Source organism: Hyaena hyaena, unplaced genomic scaffold (assembly GCF_003009895.1).
Source record: "Hyaena hyaena isolate Hyena2069 unplaced genomic scaffold, ASM300989v1 scaffold_944, whole genome shotgun sequence".
In the NCBI taxonomy this organism is placed as follows: domain Eukaryota; kingdom Metazoa; phylum Chordata; class Mammalia; order Carnivora; family Hyaenidae; genus Hyaena; species Hyaena hyaena.
The window spans coordinates 503,177-528,206 of NW_024081577.1; the positions used below are offsets into that span (position 1 = coordinate 503,177).

The following is a 25,030-nucleotide window of genomic DNA, read 5'->3' on the forward strand; positions in this document are numbered from 1 at the left end:
ACCAGCAGAGCCCCCTACACGAGTGCACAGCAGCCCATTGTGTTTGTCCTACTCTGACACAGGACCCCCCAAATTCCTGCTTGTCTCTTGCAACTTCCATTTCTTACTCTCTTTGGGGACATGGCTGTCAATAGCCAAGCCTGCCTTCATTTCTCTTATCTTAAAAAGAAAACACCCTTTTCGCTCTACTTTCCCCTTCTAGTTACTTAGATTTTTCTCAGTTTCCCTTCACATGAAACTCCCCCACATAGTTACATATATTCACTGTCCCCAGAATTTGTCTTTTACTTGTCTTAATCTTCAGGGTCCTTCTCCATTCCCTTCTTTCCCTTATAATCTATTGAAGAAACCAAGACATTTGATGTGGAGAGGTTCCCACACTGTGGATTTTGTCAAATGCATACTCATTGTGTAAGTTAACAAGTTCTTCTGTTCCCTGTATTTCCTACAATCGGCAGAGGCTGGCTCACACTCAAGATAGGTCCCTCTGACAAGACTGTAAGTGGTATTTGGCGAGGAGGATTAGAACATACAGTTATTTCTCTTTATGTGAGGTTAACAGTTATTGATGCTTAATGCCTGGATTAATGGATGAAAAGGGGTAATAGTCTATCATTTCTTTTTCATTTATTAGCTAGAATATGTTTATAAAGAGACATTTTCCCTCATCTACATTTAGTTTACCAGTGGCATAGTTCATATAGGTAAGGTAGGGGGAAAACAAGTGTGATCTTTTCCTTTCATTGGTTTCTAAGATAACGAATTGGTTTCTTATCATCCTCTAGAAGTGTCCCCATTTTTATTTTAACAGAACTGACAGATTTAAGCATATTTGATGTGTTTCAAACTATTGTATATGTTATCCTTATTGAAGCTCAAATTATCTTTGGCCTGTGGGCACCTCTTTAACTTTAATATAACTCTAGCCATTTTGGGATGGGGTTGTGTTTTTGGTTTTTTGGTTTTTTAATTTTGTTTTGTTTTGTTTTGTTTTTTGCTATGTAGCATAACAAGACGTTCCAGACTCATCTTGCACATTTCCTGCTCCAGATCTGGACTCGGCCAGCTCTCCCAGAAGCCCTCCATCTCACACTAATTAAGAATTCTTCTACCACAACTGCGCCTGTCAAGGCAACCCATGAACTCCATTCTGTGAAAGCCAACAGCCAAGTCTATCCTCATCTTCCTTGACATGCCAGCAGCATTTCACATAGCGATCCTTTTTCCTTTATTTTCCTCACTTGGCTTTCAGCACAACAACCCTCTGTTGGGCTTTCTCCTTCACGGCTGTCTGCCCCTTCTCAGTCCATTTTGCTGCCTCTTCCACTGACCTCTTATTATTGAAATGCCCCAAGGCTCAGTCCTTGAACCTCTTGTCTTTTCTAGCTTGATAATCTCATCCAGTCTCATTTTATTCCAAATACAAGGGATGACTCCAATTTATCTCTGGCTTCAGCCTCTCCCTCAACTCAGATACCTATAGCTCAACATCCTTCTGTAGATTTCCAGTGGAAGCTTACTAAAACACTTCTAATTTCACATTCTCACAACTGAACCCCTGAGTGTCCCCCGAAGTCTTGAATAGTCTACCTTTCAGTTAGTGGCCATTCTATCCTTGCCACCGTTTAGATCTAAATCCCTGGAATCATTTTTGGCCCATCTCTGTGCTTCACATCCCACATTCTTTACATCAGGAAATCTTATTTATCTATGAAATATATTTAGAATCTGACCATTTCTTCCAACACACTTAACACCCTAGTCTGAGACATCATCGTTTTTCTCCTGGATTATTGCCAATAGCCTCTTAACCAGTATCTTGGCTTCTACCTTTACTCTCTTATAGTCTACTCTTGGCTAGGTGACCCATTAGAGCATAATCATGTAACCGTCTCTTCTCAAAACCCTGCAGTGGCTCCTTATTTCAGATTAATAGTCATAGTCTGCAATGGCCTATAATGCTCTACACAATTTACTCCCCAGACCTCGGCACACATCTACCCCTCACCCCCTCCCAATGCTCCTCCCCTTTGTTTTCCGTCCTTACTTCCTCCTTCTTCTCTCCAGCCTCCTGAATTGCCTTTCAATTCCATAAACATCAGACACGCCCCTCCCTCAAGGCTCTGCCTTTGAAAGCATGAGAAGTTCTCATCCCAGATATCAGAGGTGACTTTTTCTCTCACCTCACTCAAATCTTAATTTGAATGTCACCATCTAAATGACACCTCCCCTAAATTATCGCACGTAAAATTGCAAACCTTTTCCCACCCACTCCACTCTGGACCCCCCCTTACCCTGATCAGTTTTTTTTTTCCATAGAACTATCACTTTCTAAACTTTTATGGTGCATTACAGCTTGCCTGAGTGTTATATTTGTCATCAGTTATCCGTCTCCACCTACTAAAGTGTAAGTTCCACAAAGATAGGGTTTTTTTCTTGTTTTGGTCAGTTACATCCCCAGGCCCAGAAGAGTGCCTGACACATACTAGGCCCTCCAGAAATACTGGTTGCTTAAATGAATGAATAAAAGATAGCCCGCATGACCATCCACTGCCAGAGGGCTTTGCCCTGAGGTCATTGCTAAACCCAGGTAAATGGTTTTTTTCCAATACCCTGAATGGGAACTGCAGTCACAAGTGACCTCTGGTGGGACACTCCATAGATAGCAGAGATCATTTACAGGGTGATGGCTCTCTCTTGTATCTCTTTGCCAGGCATTTAAGATATCACATCTTTCAGGCTTTCCTCTGGGGCTGCTCCTTTGTCTCCATTTATGGCTTCTTTCTTTGACCTGCACCTCAAACCTGAGGATTCCCCATGGCTTCATCAGTGTACATATCTTTAGGCTCCACTTGTTCATCGGGTAATGCTGTTCCATCACTGTGCCTTTCTACCCACGCAAGCCCTGCCAGCAAGAGGGGCCAGCCAACAGGATCAGCTGCAGGGTCCTGTGGTTACTAGACAAACCCTGACCCACCTCCAGCCCATTTTCTGCCTCATTGCCCACACCTGGATGTATCATAATTGCTGCCAATATATCGTCAGGCCCTTGTTTCCCACCACCCTTTCCTTGAAGGAGCTCCAATCCACCCATCTGCATTCTAACTCCCAGAGTAATTGCTTTTGGCGGCAGATCCTCTCTGTGAGCAGAGAGGGAGCACCTTGCTAGTCTCATCCTAGTTCAGGTCCTGAGCCACAGTCACAACTGTTCAACAGAAACAAATAAGTAGCAGACTGATCAGATCGAGAGGTCTCAGCATAGTAAATAATGCAGCACACCCTCAATCAGGTCAATTGTAAGAGGATTGACAGCTGGGGGTGGGAGATTACACTGGGTGTGAAACGCTCACTGGTTGAAAGCACACAGGGCAGTCTGCCCCATTACTGCTTATTGGTTAAGAGTGCCCAGGACAACCTACCACTCTAACTCTCATTGGCTGGGAACCATCAATAACACCTAAAAAAAATAAATGCTTTGTGTGTATATGTATACATACACAATATAATATTGTAACTGCCTGCTTTATATTAATTTTAAAATCTTAAGGCAAATATTTGAGAGGTTAATTCATTACAATGAATGGGTTCCAGGAGGAAATGGGGTGTGTGTTAAATGGGGTATGTGTGTATTTTCTAATGACTCCCAAATCTACCTCTTTAGCTCACCTCTTCCACAAGAACTCCAGACCTAAATATTCAACTGCCTCTTGGACATAGTTTCAACCAACATGTATTCAACTGAATTCACATTTCCTCTATGCCCTTTCCCACCAAACCTGATCCTCACCCGTGCCAGCTCCGTAAACAGCAGAAGTGTCCACCAGCCTTCCAACTCAAAACCAGAAACATCATTCTTTCCTCTTCCTTGTCATTTATATTCTTCAGTCATCAAAATCCTGCCCATTCTGCCACCTTATAACCTATTGAATGCATCCTGGTGGGCCCCATTCCAGGGGGCAGCCAAATAAATGAAACCCTTCACTACAATTGAGCATTGCCTTTTATGGTGACAGAAGAGAAGACAGTGCCAAGAAGACAGAGGGAGGGTCAGTCATTTCCATCCATAGGAGAAGGGAATGAGAGATAGCTCTCTCTAAGCTGAGTCTTAGTGAATGAATGTCCTTGGTGGACAGAAGAAGGGATTCTAGATGGAGTAAACAAAATGACAAAAGATCTGTTAGTTTGGGGACACATAATACTTAACACAAATAATTATGAGTGTAAACAACCCAAATGTCCACCAATGGCTAAATGAATGAACAAACTGTGATACACTCATACAATATAATACTATTCAACCATAAAAGGGAACCATTAAAAGGAATGAAGTATTGATAGATGCTACAGTGTGGATGAACATTGAAAGGCTTCACACTAAGTGAAGAAGGCAGACACAAAACATCACACTGTATGATTCTCAATAAAAACTATCCAGAATACGCCATCCACAGAGATAGAAAGTAGATTGTTAATTACCAGAGGATAGGGAAGAGGGAAACAGGAAGTAATTTTGTTTATTTTAAATGTTTATGTATTTTAACCAACTTGACAATAAACTATTTAAAAAAATAAATAAATGTTTATGTATTTTAAGAGAGAGAGAGAGAGAAAGAACACAAGCAGGGGAGGGGCAGGGGTCGGGGGAGAGAATCTCAAGCAGGCTCCAGTCTGTCAGCGCAGAGCCTGACAGGGGCTTAATCTCAGGAACCATAAGATCATGACCTGAGCCAAAATCAAGAATCAGATGCTTAACTGATCTAGCCACCCAAGCGCCCCAGGAATTAATTTCTTAATGGGTAGGGGGTTTCCTTTTGAGATGATGAAAATGTTTTGGAATGAGATAAAGGTGGTAGTTGCAAAACATTATGAATGTATTGACGATGAACTGTTCATTTTTAAATGGTTAATGTTATACCCTGTGAATTCATTTCCATTTTTTTAAGAAAACCTTTTAATTAAAAAACATTTTTTTCAACATTTATTCATTTTTGAGAGACAGAGAGAGACAGAGTGCAAGTGGGAGAGGGGAAGAGAGAGAGGGAGACACAGAACCCAAAGCAGGCTCCAGGCTCTGAGCTGTCAGCACAGAGCCCGACATGGGGCTTGAATTCACAAACCATGAGATCATGGCCTGAGCTGAAGCCAGATGCTCAACCAACTAAGCCATCCAGGTGCCCCTAAATTAAAAAAAAAATATTTGCTGGGAGCCGCACTGGCCTCACTGGATGACAGTCACAAGAAGGAAATGGCAATGTTTGCACAGCTCCTGCCATGAGAAATGAAAACTGATATCTCTTTCTGCTACTACTGGCTCATGTTGGAAATAAGCCTGCTGGTATTGACCAGGCCTCACAATATGCCATATCAGACCAGTATTCTGAACACAGATACCTCATAAGGAAAAGCATATTCCTGCTTTTAGATGAAAGCACTGTGGATGATGGTCAAAAGGCTCTTCCTATGGTCCTTGCAGATCCAAGACTTAGATAATAAAGGAGGTTAAGAACACAAGAGTTACCATTGAGCCTAGCCCCAAGACAAAGAGCCTAATTTAGAGTTAAGGAACAGGTAAGGGCAGAACTTAAGTTAATACTTACACCTTTTCTAACTGGTGATGTATGACAGTCCCTTCCCCAAGGCCTACTTTCTGCAAACATCCTCCCTTGCACTGGCGGCTGGGATGAGGATAGATAAGAGTAGCTAAAACATAACCCAAAGACAAAGGCTGACACTTTAGGGCCTTCATGGTATTTACACATTCAGCATCAAGTCAAAAAGGTTTCCAGAAACAACTTATTAACCAGTTCAAAAGCATTCATCCTCTTGAGAGCCAGACAGAATGACTCCTAGCCTATCTATATACAATTTAACCTATATCCTAATCCTAGCGTTATTAACTTAGAACAAATATGTATGTCATCCTGTTTTTCACTAAGAACATCCTGTTATTTCCTTAGTTGTAAGATTTACTCAACCTCACTATGATTGGGGTAATTCTGCAAGAATATTTCTGAAAAACTTGTTCTTGTACAGTTTTCAAAGTATCTTATCACAAAGAGCTTCCCATTGTAAAAATTCTCTTTTCTGATCTCATGTTGTTGTTGAACCTTTAAATAAAGACACCAAAACCGACAGGATGGAGATGGCTGCCTGGTGATCAGAAAGAATCTCAGGGCTCTCTCACTCTCCCTCTTGCCGATACCATCCATCCTTCAGGTACCCCTGGACCTGCTGGAGCCGGCCTCCAGCAAAAATTTTTTTAAACTTGGAGGGATAAGGGAGAAGTAGTTATAAATGTAAGAAGGTAGGGGGAAAATAGTATAAAAAGGACCATAACTGTAGATGAAGGACCTTTGGAAATATTCAAACTCTTGTCCTTATGGATTACTGATACAGCATGAAATTCAACAGATATGTAGATATTATCTTACTTGACTGGGGTGATAGTTTTGGCTCCTGATTCCTCTTGCAGTCCTAGTTTTGATCCAATCTTCTTTAGAACATGATTTCCAAACATACTCATCATTGTACTGTGTCTGATTAAGCAGAGGGTCACTAAGTGAATAGGTATATCCCAGTCTTCTGATACTCTTTTGACTACAAGAAAAGACAGTGGAAATCAGAATAAGGGATTAAATGCCAACTCTCACAGCAATGCACAGGTCAAATAATTTTCCTTATTACATGTTTTTTTTTTTTTAAAGATTGGCTGGCTCAAGCAAGACGATGCCAGAAATAATTTTATTTCCAGATTCCCCTGAAAAGAAACAATCCCATATCTTAGGATGGCTCTTCACAATAGTACTGGAGGCTTAAAATGGGATTTAGAAGAGCAACAATCTGAAATTGATAAATTTTTTTAATTAAAAATTTTTTAAAGAGCTGGGGACTCTCCTATATGAACAGTACTTCAGTGTAATCAAATACTTGCTGAAGAAATGTTTCTCTCTATGGAAGTACTCCTTCTGGTTAATAAAAGGAAGATATGTAAGAACTGAGAATTCCCTGGTTTGCAAGGCTGTAATGAAACCATGCATCCAGGCAATGGTCAGCAGTTTGTCCTCATAGTTCAAGAAGAGGGTTCACCAGCTATCATGTTTCCTAGATGGATATACACGACACCTACTCAATATTTTTGTCAAAATACCCAGCTTGAATGAGATGAAGTCTTTGGTATATTAGATTATAGGAAATGCATAAAAAGAGGAGTATTTTAAATAACACAGTGGAGATGAAATCAGGAAAATCCAGAGCCGTTTCTTCAACAATGAAATTCTCAGGGAAAAAAAGGAACCTATATAGATTAAACGAGGTTGAAAAACATAATAACCAAGTGCAATGGCTTATAAATAAATAACTTAATTTCTAACCAACTTGTTATTTTTTTAATTATGAGACATTAGGGGGAAATTTGATTGCTGATTGGCCATTTGATATTAAGGAATTACTTTTTAGCTGAGACAATGGTATTGTAGCGTATTTTTAAAGAGTCCTTATCTTTTAGATACATAAAAATAATACTCAGAAGTAAAATAATAGAATGTCTGGGATTTGCTTCAACATCATCCAGTGGGAAGGCTGGATGGAAGGTACACATAATAAGTGTCCATTTGTCTGGGGCACCTGGGTAGTTCAATTACTTAAGTGTCCATCTTCGGCTCAGGTGATGATCTCACAATTCGTGGGTTCGAGCCCTGCATCAGGCTCTGTGCTGACAGCTCAGAGCCTGGAGCCTGCTTCTGATTCTGTGTCTCCCTCTCTCTCTGCCCCTCCCCCGCTCATGTGTCTTCTCTCTCTCTCTCAAAAATAAACAAACATTTAAAAAAAGTTTTTAAAGAAGTGTCCGTGTGTTGATTCTTATAGCTAGATAATGGCTGGGGATTCATTGTTTGTTCTTTTGTGTATGTCTAAAATGTTTCATATTGGCCTTTTAAAAAAAGAAGATTGGGATCAATTCAAGTATTATCAATAAGAAACCACCAACATCTAGAAAGTGGGACACATCTGGATGATAAACTAGTTTACTTGTTATTCAGATGTTCAGACTCATGGAGGACTTAAATCATGGAGGACCTAAATCAAACTGAAGGAACCAAAGATACATGAAGATTTTCCAAAGGCAACACGGCACAAATGGCTTTAAAGGAGGTGATTTTCAGATCTCCATCTCCCAGTATACTCTTCCTTAACAAGTCTCTGCCTGAAAGCAAACCTGCATATCTACCCAAGTGCTCCTGTCCCACACCTTTCTAGCTTCCCGGTGTCATGGCAGGATTTTAGGAAGGTGCAATACGCCTCTGGGTATAAGCCTCCAGCAGTGAGAGGGGTGTGTCATCAAGAGAAACTTAGTTTACACTGGTTCCAAGGAAGCCACCTTGTACTCCAAATTCCACGCCCTTACTTTGGGCTCACGAGTATTTCTGAAAGGGTGGGGTGCTCTAACCAAGGCAAATGTCCTGTGTGTAGGTCTTCTGGATTTAGGTACATGGCACACGGCTCTGACTGAGAGCAGTGTCTAGTTTCTCATTTCCTAATAGTTACAAAACCTTTGTCCTTTAGGCAGAAGCCTCTGAGGAGAGAGCAGAGACTACAGAGTGCTTTGAATGGTTCTTTTCCCCCACATATTTAAACATTTTTTCAGGTTTTAAAAAAAATCCCAAAGACATGTCATTAGCTAGAAAGAAAAGCATCTCCGAGCAGGTGAAGCAGTACAGGAGGGGCCAATGGTGATTCATTTAAACACAACTGGAATCTTTTCTGAGACTAACAAATTCTTAAGGATTCACTGGATAATGCTGGTACATAAGAATTTTGTTATCTTTTCCTTCAGATTTCCATCATTCAATAGGTACTTAAGTCTTATGTTTTTTTAATCCAAACATATAATGAAATATTTAATCCGAAACAGCCAGTCTTCATTTTATTCTACATTGTAAAATATTTAACAATACATGGAAATATAGGCTGCCTGGCCAGACCAGTTAATTTTCAGCATATAGAAGTTTCTCTTTCATTAAATGCATAGTAAATGTTTGATTTGTGTCTATAAGAGAAGATGGATGTTAACTGAATCTGTTGTGGTAATCATTTCACAATGTATGGAAGCCAAACCATCACCCCATGGCACGCCGTGTGGCTTAAAGTTATACAGTGATGCGTGTTAATTACTCCTCAATAAAACTGGGGGAAAAATAGCCATTTGTTAAGACGTAGCTTTTCAGGATACTTCTCAAAACATGAGATAGGGAAAAACTCAGTAACTGAATGAAATATCATCTAATTATATGCTCTCAATAAAAAAAATTCAAGGACTTCCCAACCATGTCGTCAGCTGCTCAGTCATTAAAATATCGCCTTGTAAGTTTCGGCATGTAACTCAGAAAGAGCTCAAAGTCTCAAATGTCAATGCTACACTCAACTCCTTTCATTCACAGCTACTTACTCATGTGAACAAGACTGCCATTAGCATATCTACATAGAGAAATAAACACCAGAAGCAGAAAAAAAAATTGGTGCTGAACACAGTCTACTCCAAAAATAGTAACACTTCAAACAGGATACATAAACTAATTGCAAACAGAACAGTCACTTTCATCTCATTAAGATACAATTCCAAAAAAGTTGCTTTCTGTGTTTAGTGACTATTAACATTGGTAATGTATTCATTGCTTTGAGCAATTGTTTACTAAAAATAATAGCTATAACTCAATACCTAGGGTCATATAATATGTTTAAAAATTAATTTCAATTAATATACTAAAATAGTTTCAAAGAAATATAATGGAGTGATCAATAAATTGCTTTCAAACATAAAACATAGCAGGGTAAAATTCTATGGAGGAAGTGGAGAGGGATAAAAGTTCAAGAAACAAAAGGAATGAAATAAATTGTCGACTGTCTTGTGGATTTTTTAAAAAGATCATAGCAAATATCAATTTGCTAAGGTGTTTAGATTACTCATGAAGAGCCAAAAATTAAGTCCTCCATTAAGAGAAACCTCGGGCTGCACATAGCCCCAGTCCCAGTCCCAGGAAAAGCCTCAGACTGTTCAAGGCTAAAGCCATCCTCAGACCGCCCTCAGTTCAGCTAATCAAAAAGAAAAAAATAGGAACATTCCTATGGTCTGAGTCAAGGCTGGAAACTGCAGATACAAACTAGCCAATTTCTCACTGCTTGTCTGAACCCCATGTGGGCCCTTTGAACTCACCTCACAATTGGTCATTTTCAAAGGATTCTCAAAGGTCATGATTGGGTCCCACCAAAAGCAATGAACACCTCACAGACACTGAATGGTCGAAGCTGTAATTGTAATTGGTGCTTATGTGATGATGCTACATGTACTGTAACACCCCCATCCCTTACTCCTTAAAAACCCTGTTCGCTATTGTTCTTGGCTTCACCTTGCTGCCATGACATCAGCAGGCTGGGTGAGCCCCTGCGCAAGCTTGTAATAAAGACCCTTTTGTACTTGCATCGGTGCCGGCTCCTTGGAGTGAGGTGCCTAGACAAACTAAACCAAAAACTCAACCAGCTTTTCTGCTTCTGTACAAGTGCTTGCACTACGGAAAACTAAAACCTAACTAGCTCCTTCCGCTTCTGTACCATTGCTTAAGGCTGAGTTTCAGCTTTCCCGAAACTATCAGGCAGTTACACATTGCCCAAGGCAGGAGAAACCACCCTTGCAACACCCAATCAGGAAAGTCCAGCGACCACCCTCCACATTACTGAGGGAGAGGCCTGGAGATAGTAACTATAGATAGGACCCTGTTACCTAATGTTAAAGTTAACCTGTTAGTCGCCGAACAAGACCCTAGGCTCGCTCTGTGATTGGTTGAATTCAAAGGTGTCCTAAATGTTGTAATTGGATCCCGCCAAAAACCTGATGGCGGGAACCAATCAAATGTGGTATATGTTCACATTTAAATATCAACCAATGACAAACATGTAACCATAGAGATCCCCTGTCCCTCCCCACGACTTGTTTACTCCTGTCTATAAAAAGGCTGCAAAGACTTTGTTCGGGGCCTCTCAGCGTCACCGGCGACGAGTGCTTGGAGGTCCAGGTTCGAACCTGCAAATAAACGACCCTTGCCGATTGGCTTGGACTCTGGTCTCTGGTGGTCTGTTTTTGGGGTCTCTCGAACTCTGGGCGTTTCACTCATTGGCTATATTTTTTAATGACTTAATAGTTTCAGTATAAAATGTCAATGTCTAGGATGGGCTATACATTTTATCTTTTGCAATTATTTTAATTTATGATGAAAACTTTTCTGTGAACTTTAAAAATATGCGAATTTGAAGACCACTGACCTAGACTCCATTAGTACCCATTTGTTTTTGGCTCTTATCCCGAATGTTTCTTCTTCAGACAACTGTTACTGTCGGGGAAGCTAGCAAGATAATTACCATCAGATGATAAATCTCCCAGTTAGGGGACATAATGGAACTCAGTGGGATAGCCAGTAACTCATATTATCAGGAGTTTTGCAACCCTATAGTTTGTGAAAGTCTATCAGATATTATGCTGGGGTGGTGGGGGGGGTGCGGAAATTAATGAAAAATTTTGAGTAGCTTCTCCATGCTGGTCACTGTACTAGTGCTTCATTCTGTCATCAGAAAAACCACCTGAGGCAGGGATCACCATTCCCACTTCGCCAACCATAAAGCTGAGTCACAAACAGCTTGTTACCTGGCAAAGAGGAGAGATAGCAAGGGGTAGAGCAGGGAGGGGAGGTGGGAGCCCATATCTGCCTGACTTTAGCCCACAGTCCGCTTGACTCTAGCCCATAGTCCATTTGACTTCTCAGCAACTTGAACTTTTAAGGTGAAAGGATCCTCTTTATTGGAAACAATTCATAGTCAACACAGGGAAGTGAAGTTTCTCCATGCTGGTTGCCCCCCCACCCCTGAGGCAATGAATGATAACAAGGCTTTCCTTGTTGGAGACCGGCTCCGGCTGGGTCCAGGGGTCCCTGAAGGATGGACGGTGTCCGCAAGGGAGGGATAAGAGAGCCCTGAGATTCTTTCTGGTCACCAAGCAGGCATCTCCGCTCTGACTGGGGCTCAACTTTATTTTATAATTGTTTAGGAGATGGCACAGAAGTGGCATTTGCCTTAGACAATGATTTCTAATGACAAACTTCTTTGATATGTAAGAATTTCCCAGAACATAGATTTGTAGAAGATTCCTGCATAACCTTTATCAATAGTGATTGAGGTAGGTGATTTAGATGCTTATCCTGTGGGGAAGGAAGGTATCGTTAGCACATCAGACAACATTTTTAACATAAAAAGGGCGAAGTTACTTCTTTGTGGGCAGGGGTCAATAGCTTGTTTGTTTAAGGTGGAAGTATCAAGAAAAACAGGTCTTTCAGGAAACACCTTTGCTCCCATAATCACAAAAGAAGTTACTCAATAGGTTCCTTCACAGGGAGCAATCAGCATATTCAAGGTCAGAAAATGCTCCAAGCAGAAACAAGTGGCTGGGGGTGGATATCTGTCCTTAACTCTAACTTAGGCTCTTTGTCTCAGGGCCAGACTCAATTGTAACTCATATTCTTAGCCCCCTTTATTATGTAAGTCTTGGATCTGCAAGGCCCTTAGGAAGAGCCTTTTAACAATCATCCACAATATTTTCATCTGAAATCTCTTTGGAAAAGGCGGGAATACGCTTTTCCTTATGAACAATTTGTGTGGGGAATATCAGTCTGATCTGGAATATTGTGAGGCCTGGTCAATACCAGCAGCCTCATTTCCAGCATGAGCCAGCATAGCAGAAGGAGATATCAGTTTTCGTTTCTCACGGCAGGAACTGTGCAAACGCTACCATTTCCTCGCTGTGACTGTCATCCAGTGAGGGCAGTGCGGTTCCCAGCATTTCCTGATCCCGCTCTCACCCACCCACCAATGAGTTTAAAGAGGCTGCTGATGGACAGAAATCCCCACCACCCTCAATTCAGGTGGAAATGGAGATGCTGAAAGCCAATTTATGAAGCAGTAAGTGGAGGAGCAAAGGTAAGGGTAAGTGGGTTATGGCCTTCCAGCTTCCAAGACTAGTGTTGGTGATAGAAGTGCTAACAATTCCTCATTCATCCAGTTATTGAATTGTCATGGTCTGCCTACTCTATGCCAGGTAATGAATTCAATGCATGCTCTATGTCTAAGTAGCACAGTTCTGTTAACCTATATACTGGCTCTATTGTGAAGCATGACCCACAGTGAGTTAATGAAGGATCCATGTGTTCCTTTCCTTAGTCTTCCTGAAGGAGGTTTGGATAGGTCTGAAGGGGGTTGGTCTGTCTGGTGCCTGGAAGAGCACTGGGCATGCAAATGGTTCTACCTGAGTGCACTTCTCTAAGCCTTCTCTGATTACTCTTTCTATTGGTCGGAAGATGTGTGTACATCTACACAGATGAAGGTGTGTACATCACATCAGCCTGACACTAATCGGGACCTACCGAATTAAAACCGGCACCGATCCCTTCTTGGGCGTGAATGCAGTCTTCATGGTGGTGGCATAGGGATCCCAGGTGACCTCGCCTGGCAAAAGGATGACAAAACAGTTAGAATATTCCCATCATATGTTGTATTAATGATTAAAATAATTTTTCAGGAGAAAAATTGGGGATAGTAATTTAAAGTCTAAAGGAATAAATGCCAACTTGTAGCCTCTTTTAGGAAAGAAGGGAAGCTCAGTTGAATTATTTGAGTTCTTCCCTAAATAAAAGTAGGTCCATTGTTTTTCTTGAGGATTTGTACATGCTATTTTAAAGAGGTCGAGCAATGCATAAAAATATAAAACAGAAAGTTCGACTGAGGTTCTATCACCTCAAGATGCTCCCTTTGACTGTAGTGACCAACTTCTCATGCCTATGTGCACATGAAATGATTTTGCACAAAGGGGCTCATAGTTTAACATGACTGGTTTTATCCTGAGCACCTTCTCCTTCCTCCCTCCTCTCTCTACTCGTTGTCACCCTTCTCAGCCCTCCTCCCAGCCGATGTTAATAATTACGCTGGTTCCTTTCCATGCTTTTACATCTGCTGGTACAATGATACAGAGATTTATATATACATCTATAAGGACGCTGACATACTGGGTTTTAGTTTCCACCATCTTGTTTTACAAAATGGACTCATAATTCACAAAGTGACCTTTTCTCCTGTCTGTCACTGAACAGGGTCATCTGGGGCAGCTCTGATGCATTCTCTGCCACAACTGTGGAGGATTCTGCCCCATAGATGTTATTTAAATCTGCAAGAGCAGGTGGAATCAAAGAAAGAGGGAGTATTGATGGAGGAGACCAGCTCAAAGGCTGAAGCCTGGGACACCCCAACGTCAAAAGGTTGGGGGAGAGACGAGAAGAGCAGTTAGTGAGGACGGAGGAAGGGGCCACAGGAAGGAGGGCTTTCCAGAAAGCAGGCCAGAAAAAACTGCTATATTTTTCTCAAATATGTCTTAAGTTTCCAAATAGCCTTCCCATCTATATGCACTGCCCAGCCTATACGGCCCCGAGGGAACTTTTAATTTCTGCTGCCTCTGTACTTCTCCCCCTTCATCTCCCATCTCCCAAGCAGGTCTTGTTTCTAATTTAACAGGCCCTTTGGGGGCAGCCAGGCAGCTGAACCTACTCCTCCGTGACTGTTTCTCCACTTCCCTGCCACGGGTTGAGACTCCCCTGTACTTAACAAAAGCCTGAGCCCCTCCCACCCCCACCGGCTGCACTTCATGCCTCTGTTTACACAGGTTCTGAGAAATGACGTCATTCTCTGATACCCCCGCTTTAGTGGGAGTCACTTCGTGCTTCAAAGCATTTTGTTCCACCTGCAGAATTAAATGTTCTTTGTTCAGGGAGTTCCAAGTATGGACAAGTAAGTGGGAAGAAATTGGTAGGCAGTGCTGCTCTTAAAAGAAACTCCGTGTAACCTGATTTGAACCTCGGAGTGTGACTCTTGCGGCGTTCAGGAAGGACCCTCTGCACAGAGACCACACACCATTTCCCCCTTTTGCCTAAAGCAACAACACTGACCCAGGCCAGACCAATTTCCTGTTAAACCCAAATATGCCTCAACAACCCTGGCCACACTGCGCCAGGGTAACCTCTCCCAATCGGTTACATGGGCAAATCAGGAACGTCTCTGGGTGTCGCTGTCTGTGGCCTTTTCTCCTTCTGGGGACAGGCTGGGTACTGGCAGCTTCTGTTGCTAAGATCTTATTCCGGAAAGCATTGGGCGCAGGAGAGGCCATGCCTGGCTGCCTCTAGGACCTGAGACAGAGCGGACCCCCCGCTCCCTAATTCTAACCCGCCTGGATGACCAGAATGATGAGATGTGCATTCAATTTCCAGGACATCTTTCTTCAATTCTTTGTGTTTAACAATTTTTCTTACTAAAAGTCTTTATCTCAGGTCTGTGTCTATGCTTTTTATTTCCACTGACAAAGCTCCTGGAAGTAAAATGTTACTAGAATTAATCCTCTTCATTAACAGCAGCAGTAACTTAAAAATCTATCAGCCAGATATTCTAAAAACCAGTTTCCAAGCATAGGTTTGGAAGCCATTGCTTTCTTTTATGCTTGTTCTTGGTAAGTATCTCAGTGTCTTTCCCTCTAACTCCGTGTCTACCTCTCCCAGGATTCTGTCTTCCTGTTTCTACCATCTCTCATTTTCTGTTCATTCTACGGTCAAGTCTTGAATTCCTTCCATGGACCATGGAGACCATAGGCCCTAGGCCTTAGAGACCTTGTCCTGGGCTTGGGGACCTCACAGGTGAGTAGAGGAGAGAACAAAATCCAACGAGCACTTGTAAGTGCAGTGCCGTGTTGCGTGTCAGGAGAGCCCCGGGGAAGGTGCAAGTCTTTCTGGTTGGATGACAGAAGGGGCATCAAGGGCGGATCCCGGAGGGACTTCCTAGAATAGGTGGCATCTGAGCCGAGACTTAAAGTAGGAGTTTGACAGGGATTATAGGAGGACACGAAGTGAAGTGTTCTTCAGGGGAAGCAGCATGAGGTGTGAAAGGCTGAGACACGGCAAGTGGCCCGATGTGAGTATAGCAGGGGAAGAAGTGGCCAATGACAGGCCAGTGAGGCCTTGTTTGCCTTGCTGTCCCCTTGAACCAACTGCTCCCGGAAGAATTCACAATTAGGAAAATTGATTATGAGGTTTTGAAAATATTATAAAATAGTAACGAACATGTGCATATTATATTACACTTCACAAACTATGCAATCTTGTTTTATCCTCACAATAACCTACTAGATGGGCAAGTATGGATGGTACCTGGTAATTCAAAGTGTGTCCTGTTGTCAGGAGGATGAAAGGCACCAGTGAATTCTAGCATTTAAAATAGGCTGAACTGGGACCCAAAAGATTTGTCCACATCAGACAATCCCCAGAACCCATGAATGGTAAACACATAAGGATAAAGGGCCTGTGCAGATGCAGTTAAGGATCCTGAGATGAGGAGATTGTGCTGGATTATCAGTGGGCCCTAAATGCAATTTCATCATCCTTATGGGAGGGAAACTCAACACAGAAGAGGAGGCGATGTGACCGTGGAGGCACACACTGCAATGATGAGGCCACCAGTCAAGAATGCCAACAAGAAGAGGCCCCAGAAAATATAAGAGGCGAGGAAGGATTCTGCCCCAGAGGTACCAGGGCAGTTTGATTTGGGGCTTCAGGCCTCCAGAACGTGACAGAACAAATCTCCTTGGTTTCAAGCCACAGGTTCGTGGTTATTTATGGCCGTCCTTCAAACTGATAACTGCCCTTACAAGACCATATACAGTAATAGTTCAATAGCAAGTAGCCTGTGGTAGTCATTGTCAACCTCTCATCTTATTTTTGGACCAAATCTAGGCAGTGTGACACATCAGTCCCCCACCTTTTGGAGCATGACACTTCCAGCAGTGGAAGATAGAATGACAGAGTGCCTATTAGAGCCCAAAACTGGGAGTGAAGAATCAAACTCCCCGATGGGAAGGGGAACTTGGGGGGCAGAATCAATGAGTCCTAGTGATCAAATTGAGGTGTCAGCAAAGCTGCCCTCCCTTGTACCCTGAGCAGCCGGCACCCTCGTAACTGAGCTCGCAAAGGCTACTGGACAAAGAGTGTCATTTTCTACATGTTAGATAGAGGCCCTTTTGTAACACCCAAAATGGAACTATCTGGTAGACAATTGCATACTTTGGTTTGAAAATTAGGAGAAGCATTCGAGTGAGAAGTAAGATTAGAGCGCCATTGGCACATTTCTGTAGACTTGAAGCTCTTGGCAGGACATAGCCAGCTCACAGGATGTGAGACAAGAAGGATAGAATCTTGGAGGACTCCCGCATTCCCCAGACTAGAAGGGGGAGAGGAGACAGTGAAAGAAACCAAAACAAGTGGCCAGAAAGAGAGGAGATTCAAAAGGAGTGCGGTGGGGTAATCCTGGGGGAGAAGATTCTTCCTCCTGTCTCTCTTTTTTTTTCCCTTGTCATCATATAGAAACAGAATATTTTCAATGTGTTTTACAGATTAGGTATTTTCATTTCCTATCCTTAATTTACAAAGGGATGAGTGGAATGGAATGAAGATAGGGGTTTCATTCATTCTAGTGGGTCTACAATCCTAGGGAATGTGCTGTTCAACAGTTCCCACTGCTCTCAAGCCACCACGGATCCACAATTACCCAGCTAGGTGGCTGCGGCAGGTTATTATGGCCACAAGGAAGGCCAGGATGGAGCACAGTCACGGTCATCATACCACCAGCATGCAGCTAGAGTGGCTCTCCCTCCACTGACACAGAAAACTGACTTTGTAAACCTGCTGTATTTGCATGCACAATTAGCATTAAAAGCTCTACCTCGGTTGAATGCTGAATCACTTTGAAAGAAAAATCAGCAAAGGTTACCTACAAACGGTAGGTAAATGCCTAGCTGCCAGCCTCACCTACGATCACTATGCCGCCTCTACTATGCACATCTACTTGCAGGTCGCTTCCCTGCGTTGGGCACCGTCCCGCTTTCTGTGCTGTTCCCCAGACCTGCACGGGGGTCAGGTCTCCGCTAGATCTGCTGTCTTCAGAGGGTCTGACATCCGTACCTTGTCTTTGACTTTGGTATCCTGGAAAGGTGCCATTCCCTCCTTTTCCCTGTCCCCTCCTAGGCACTTCGTGGGGGTGTTTGAAAGCACCTGAGAGGTTTAGGGAGAGGTTGGGCAAAAATGTGACCGAGGGCAAGGTCATGAACATCTCATTCTGACTCCCAGACTCTCCATGAATTGAGTCCTATCCATAAGGGGGGCAAACAGCCCTGCAGACCAAAGCAGCCTCTGGCGTACCCCGTCCCCAGGAAAAAGCCTCGCCCCCCAGCCTGCCGGCAGAGTCTGCAGCCTTACTTGGCTGAATCCTGTGGCCTCCTTGAAAGGGGCACGCAGCCTCCCGCCCAGGCTGTGCCATTCCTCCTCAGAAGAGGCCACCGCGGTGCCCTCTGAGCCAGCTGGACTGGGTGCAGTGGGCGGAGCGCGGCTGCTTTGTGACGCGTCGCCATGGAGACGTGGGTCACTTCCTGCAGCTCAGCTGGAGGCCAACAGGTGCTGGAGGGAGGCGGAGGGCTCTTAATCTGGCGGACTCGGTGGAACACAGGGCGCGGAAAGCAAAGAGATGTGTTTCCAGCAATATGAATACTTTGTATGTTTGTATAGTTTTTGCAATGAGCTTTCCTGAGCATTGTCATGCATATTTGGGGAGAGGAGCAAAAAAGAGGAGTAGGTTGAAGAGAAAGTAATATTCTCAGATTTTCAGTTGCAAATTTTTTTTAAGTTTTTAATGTTTTTAAAGTTTTATTTTATTTTTAAAAAAAAATTTTTTTTAATGTTTTATTTATTTCTAGGAGAGAGAGAGAGAGAAAGCGTGAGCAGGGGAGGGTCAGAGAGAGAGGGAGTCACAGACTGAAACAGGCTCCAGGCTCTGAGCTGGCAGTCAGCACAGAGCCCGATGTGGGGCTCGAACCCATGAACCGCGAGATCATGACCTAAGTGAAAGCCACCCAGGCGCCCCTAAAGTTTTATTTTTGAGAGAGAGTGGGAGAGACAGAGACCGAGTACTAGCAGGGGAGGGGCAAAGAGAGGGGGAGACACAGAGCCCGAAGCAGGCTCCAGGCTCTGGGTTGTCAGCACAGAGCCCCATGGAGGGCTGGAACCCACGAACTGGGAGATCATGACCTGAGTCAAAGTTCGAGGCTCAACCAACTGAGCCAGCCAGGTGCCCCAATTGCAAAATTTTTATCTGCATAACTTTCAACTAAGTGACTGTGCAAAGTTGTCATAGATCTTTGCATTAAGTAGGAAACGAGTGGGCAGGGATGTGAGCAACATCTTTCTCCTCACCAGGGTTCCTGGCACAAACCTTTGTGTTGTGTGGTTGTCAATTTAATTATTCTGCTATCCCCACAAGAAAACTGTGTCTCTCACCCCCCAGTTTTCCCAGAATGTGGAGGATCTTTTATCTTCCTATTCTTGGCAACTACTTTGGTAGTTTGACACATAGTAGGAGCTTAGTAAAATTGAATCTTCCAGGCTAGAACACAGCTATTAGCCACCTGGGTGCAAACAAAGGACAGGAAGTACACACTGCAGACATCTGGCAACATATTTAGAAGGCAATTTACAACAATTTCTTCTCTGCAAAGGGGTTATTCAAAAGTCATTCAAAAGTTATTCAAAAGTTTGACCTTGATATCTACAAAAGGGGAGATTATCAAAGGACACAGAAAATAAGCATCAAAGTAAGCATCCCAAGTGTTTATGTAAGATATTGCTTAAAAATCAAGAACTCAAGTAGAATTTTTTGAAAGGATTCCGATCCATATAATGCATTTTACACTTTCAAATTTAACAGCAATGAATGGTGGTGGAATGCATACAAGGTAGAGAGTTCTGTCAATGTTATTAAAAGGAATGAGTCTAAATTAGGATTTGGTAGTGGCATCTAAATTAAGAAAATAACAGCCAATAACATTACAGTCTGAAAATGGCAGAGTTAATTAGCATAGCATAATTTAAGAAAAATATTTTTTTAAACAGAATAGTGAGTCTATAGAATTTTGAAAGCGAATTCGTTTAATATCTTACATTTGTCTCGTCTCAGGCAAGCTGTGAAATTGTGGCCCACGCACCGAATCAGGAGCTAGAAGAAATCTGTACTTTCTACCTGGGGGCCTGTGGGATCAAACAGATACTTCTCTGAGCCCCAGTTGATCTGTAAAATGAGAATACCAATACCTACGTCACCGGCTTGTAAAAATGAATAACTCCAACAATAATTTCTAAATTATAAAGCTGCATAAACCTAAGGTATTGCTCTTTTGTCTTTATGCTATTCTGAACTGCATTCTTTTTATGGTCTTGTATTTCTGCTTCAGAATGGATTTTTGGTACAAGTCCATTTTATCGCGAGTCGTATAGCACTATTCCTGGCCTCTGAATTCGGGTTGCTTGAGGTAGCCCCTTTCAATGATTACGATGATTTTTTTTTTTTCCCTTGTACTCTTTCGATCCACAAACACGGACTGGGCACTGAAGATGAGCTGGGTGAGGACATTAAGGGGCAATGCCCTGGATATCCTGGGATCTTGGGAGCTGGTCCTAGAGCAGGGAATGCCTGAGCTGGGCTCTCAGCTCAGCGGGAGATGGAGAGCTGCCACAAGGGAGAGAAAGGGCCCTGGAGGCAAGGGACAGTGTGGGATTGTCAACACTGAAAGAGTGAAGGGAGAGCTAAGAGACACTAGAGCACAGGCCCTGCAGGCCTTTTACAGTTTTCTGTCATTAGCTTATTATTCTTCTTAGCTTGTTTTCTCTTATAAAACTGGGTGCTCCTCGAAAGCAAGGGCTGGGACGCCTGGGTGGCTCAGTCAGTTAAACATCTGACTTCGGCTCAGGTCATGATCTCTCTGTGAGTTCAAGCCCTGCATTGATGGGTCTCAGTGCTGACAGCTGGGAACCTGGAACCTGCTTGGGATTCTGTGTGTGTCTCTCTCTCTGCCCCTCCGCTGCTTTTGCTCTGTTTCTGTCTCTCAAAATTTAAACTTTTAAAAAAGAAAAAGAAAGAAAACAAAAGCTGTGCATAGGCTTCCCCCGAGCATAAGAAGAATTCACTGGAGTTAAGCTAAAGCAACCGGGTGAAGAGATCAGGTCAGAAGTTTACATAAATCCTGACCTCTTTTTCCAGGGGAAAAAGAAGCAAGATTATCCGTATTACCTAACAGAATAAGTTAATCTTTCAGAAATTAAGGTATCCAGGTTACTAATATGCCTTTTACAGAGTTTTGAATTGATCTAAAACAATAGAGAGTAGTTATATTGAATGGGGTAAATGTTAAATGGTTGTTTCCAATATAAATTATTTTAATGAATTTCTTTCTGTGCACACACACACACGCACAGGGAACATGATGTAAAGTAGCAGAGAGATGGGTGAGTGGTAGAGGGAGGAGACAGCAAGTATAGAACACCCAGCTTTGGGCTGGGAAGAAGGTCTCCAGCTGGAGGAGAAGGAGTGTGTCAGGTAGAGAGTTAATACTCCCAACAAGAGAAGAGTGACCAAGTTCACAGATGGTGGGTAAGAAGTAGGGAGAGATGGAGCCTGCCGCTGTGGAGAGAGCAGACAGGGCTCAGACCTGGAGAAGATGGATGTGCTCCTCCTTAGACTGAATCAGCCCACCAACAGCTGGGCAGGGAGAGAGAACACGGATTCTGAGTAAGTAAGTCTGAGATTCTGCTTTTCTAACAAGATCCCAGGTGTTTCATAAAGTCTGAGATGGGCAGATCTTGAGCTGAGTCCTAAATCCAGTGGACTCAGCATCATCCAGGAGCTTGTTAGAAATGCAGACCTGAAAGCCAGGGGGGCTCAGTCGGTTAAGCTTCCAGCTCTTGATTTCAGCTCAGGTCATGATTTCACAGGCTTGTGAGATGGAGCCTTGAGTTGGGCTCCATGATAATAGCGTGGAGACTGCTTGGGATTCTCTCCCTCTCTCTCTACCCTTCTCCTCCTCCCCACAAGTATCAGCGTGCACCCGTGCACATGCCCCCCCAAAATAAAAAATAAACTTAAAAAAAAAAAAAGAAATTAAAAAATTCAGACCTACTGAATCAGTCTGCAGCTCAACAAGGCCCTCAAGAGATTCCTAGGCACATTCAAGTCAGAGAAGCTCTGCTCCAGGAAATATGACAAAACAAGAGGGATGATGGGAAATAGTTGATGGGAGAATTCAAAGAGCAAGACCACAAAGGATGTGTAAAAGATTTGACGGGGCTGCTTCCAAAAGCCCGGAAGAGGTCACAGATGATCTCCAGTGTTACCCACGTACTTTGGATATGGATATACTGCATGAAGTTCCCCCTCTGGCTTGATATATTTGGGCAAAAGTCTTTCTATTATGTAGTATGCAATGCTTTTAATCAAGTGTGTTCATGTGAAAGAAAAGGAGAGGAAGGGAGGGAGGGAGAGAGAGAGGGAGGGAAGGAGGAAGGAAGGAAGGAAGGAAGGAAGGAAGGAAGGAAGGAAGGAAGGAAGGGAGGGAGGGAGGGAGGAAGGAAGGGAGGAAAGAAGGGAGGAAGGAAGGAAGAAACTCGAGTGCCTAGGTAGCTCAGTGGGTTAAATGTTTGACTCTTGATTTCAGCTCAGGTCATGATCTCACGGTTCATGAGTTTGAGCCCCATGTTGGGCTCTGCACTGACAGCCTACTTGGGATTCTCTCTCTCTCTCTCTCTCTGCCCCTCCTTCACTAGTGCTTTCTCTCTCTCTCTTCTCTCTCAATAAATAAACTTAAAGAAAAAGAATGTTGCTTTTTCTCCTTTGTTTTAGCTGATCCATTAATTCACAAAACATTTTCTCAATGTCTGTGATGGAGTCTATGTTATTCAGGGATCTCAAAAGAAAAAATCCAATAGAATGTGTGTGCATGTGTATAGAGAAAGATTTATTTTAAGGAATTAGCTCCCAGAGTTGTGCAGCCTAACAAGTTCAAAATCTGCAAAGGAATCTGGCAAGTTGGAGGCCCAGGGCAGAGCCAAAGTTGGCATTCAAGTTTGAAGGCCACCTGTGTAGACCCCTCTCTTGCTCAAGGGAGGTCAGTCTTTTGTTCCATTCATGCCTTCAACTGATGGGAGAGGCCCACTGACATTGTAGAGGGTATTCTGTTCTACTTAAAGTCCACCGATTTAAATGTTAGTCTCATCAAAACTACTTTCATAGAAATATCCAGAATAATGTTGAGACCAAATATCTGGATGCCATGGCCCACCCAAACTGACACATAAAATTAGCCCTCAAGGACCTCAATCTTTCTGAAGTCTACCTAATTAATATCTGTCACTCAGAGGGGTTCTTGTTAAGCAGTCAAGAATGATTGTTATCATTTTATTGAAAGATCCAGAAAAGAATATTCTTGATGTTATGAGGGCAGTCCAACCTGATGCAGCAGATTCTAAGTTCTGCTTCTAATGTGCCACTCAGCAAACTTACTGACATTTTATTCACATAGAGCCATAGCAGAGAGTTTAGACTGTTGATTCCATCAAAATCTTGTCAATCCAATATGGATGTCACCTCCCTCCTGAGCCAGCTATGCCCTCCCTGATTCTTGTGTTTTCCTCTTCTCTGAACTCTTAAGAGGTTAAGTGGGCCAGGCTAGCCATTGGGTAATTACTAATGCTTCACACTGTCATTTCTTTCAAGTGTATTCAAGTAGTGAATATCAAGTGTGAACACTCCTTTTAAATCTGTTATACCAGCATTTACCCATCCAAATGAATGTTCTCTTCTTCAAAGTAATAATTTATTCTAATGACACTGCCATTGCTTAAAGCATTTTTGAAATTCTCTAGAAACTCCCTTCAGAACTAGATGCAATATTCTTTTGAATTTCTTAAATAGGGGCATGACTTGGCTCTTTGAAGATAGATTGGGGACTTGAAACAGTAAAAAGACATTCACATTTGAGCTGATAATTAAGGTAGGCAATTAAGTTAGGCAATGTTATCCCTTAGCCAAAAATCAAACTATAACCATGAGGTAATAAGAAAAAAAACCTCCCTCCTTCTGCAGATAATGTCTGGATTTGCATTCTTGTTGGAATAAATTAATAGCCTCCAAGGTGACTCTTGTACTGAGAGCTTCAATAAATCAATCACTTGGATAAATCAATCCTCATATTTATTTTAAACCTAGATTTTACAGTTTTATGTCATTAATTTTACCTCGGAAACTGGATCCTAAGTGTTTTAGACATTCCTTTTTTTGAACTTCTCTCATAGCACTCATTTTATTGTTCTTAGCTTGCATACCTGTCTTATCTTTAAAATTTTTTGTTTTTTAATTTTATTTTTGAGAGAGTGTTGAGTGGGGGAGGGGCAGAGAGAGGGAGACACAGAATCCAAAGCAGTCTCCAGGTTCTAAGCTGTCTGCCAGAGCCCGACATGGGGCTCAAACTCACTGACCACTAGATCATCTCCCGAGCTGAAGTTGGATGCTTAACCGACTGAGCCACCCAGGCACCCCACACATCTGTCTCCTTTATAAGACTGGATGCTCCTTGAAAGCAGGGGCTGTCCTTTATATCCCATCACCCACCTCAGTGCACTGCACGGAGCAGGCACTCAATTATATGTGTCGCACTCATGGATTGAATGAATGGGTGAGCTGAATGAATGGATGAACTACATGAATGGATGAATTGCTTAGATCATTGTTGTCCTATAGATTAGGATTGATTTTAAACTTAAAATATCTGAATTAGGCTGCATTTATACCTGGATTGAAGCCTCTTTTGCCCAGAAAGATCTGTTCCAATACACTTTTCGCCAATTTAAAGATTGCCCAACATTACTTCATTGTAACCCTTGCTAATAAATACATTAGCACAGTGCACATTCCTTTAGAAGCAGTTCATAAAACTTTGCCAAGTGAATACTGAATGAGTGAATGTATCCAATAAAAACTGCTTTTAATTCAATGAAATCACAGTCTTTAATTATAAAAGAAACTTTCCAGA

The 25,030-nt window shown here is 42.6% G+C and overlaps 1 protein-coding gene across 3 annotated transcripts in view; it reads right to left on the reverse strand.

Annotated features, from left to right (window-relative positions):
- The window catches only part of TEX26 (testis expressed 26), a 60,047-nt gene extending 41,577 nt beyond the window's left edge, over positions 1-18,470 (reverse strand). For 2 of the 3 annotated variants that reach the window (XR_005526182.1, XM_039221121.1), the window contains exons 1-4: positions 18,378-18,470; positions 18,084-18,173; positions 13,458-13,539; positions 6,432-6,597 (exon numbers count right to left, since the gene is read on the reverse strand). Coding sequence is in view for 1 of the 3 variants with exons in the window: in XM_039221121.1 (XP_039077052.1) it covers positions 6,432-6,597; positions 13,458-13,539; positions 18,084-18,173; positions 18,378-18,438 (399 nt within the window). In the remaining 2 variants the exon portion in view is untranslated. The remainder of the gene's footprint in view (positions 1-6,431; positions 6,598-13,457; positions 13,540-18,083; positions 18,174-18,377) is intronic. The other variant, XR_005526183.1, reaches the window with a different exon arrangement.
- Between the last annotated feature and the right edge of the window lie 6,560 nt (positions 18,471-25,030).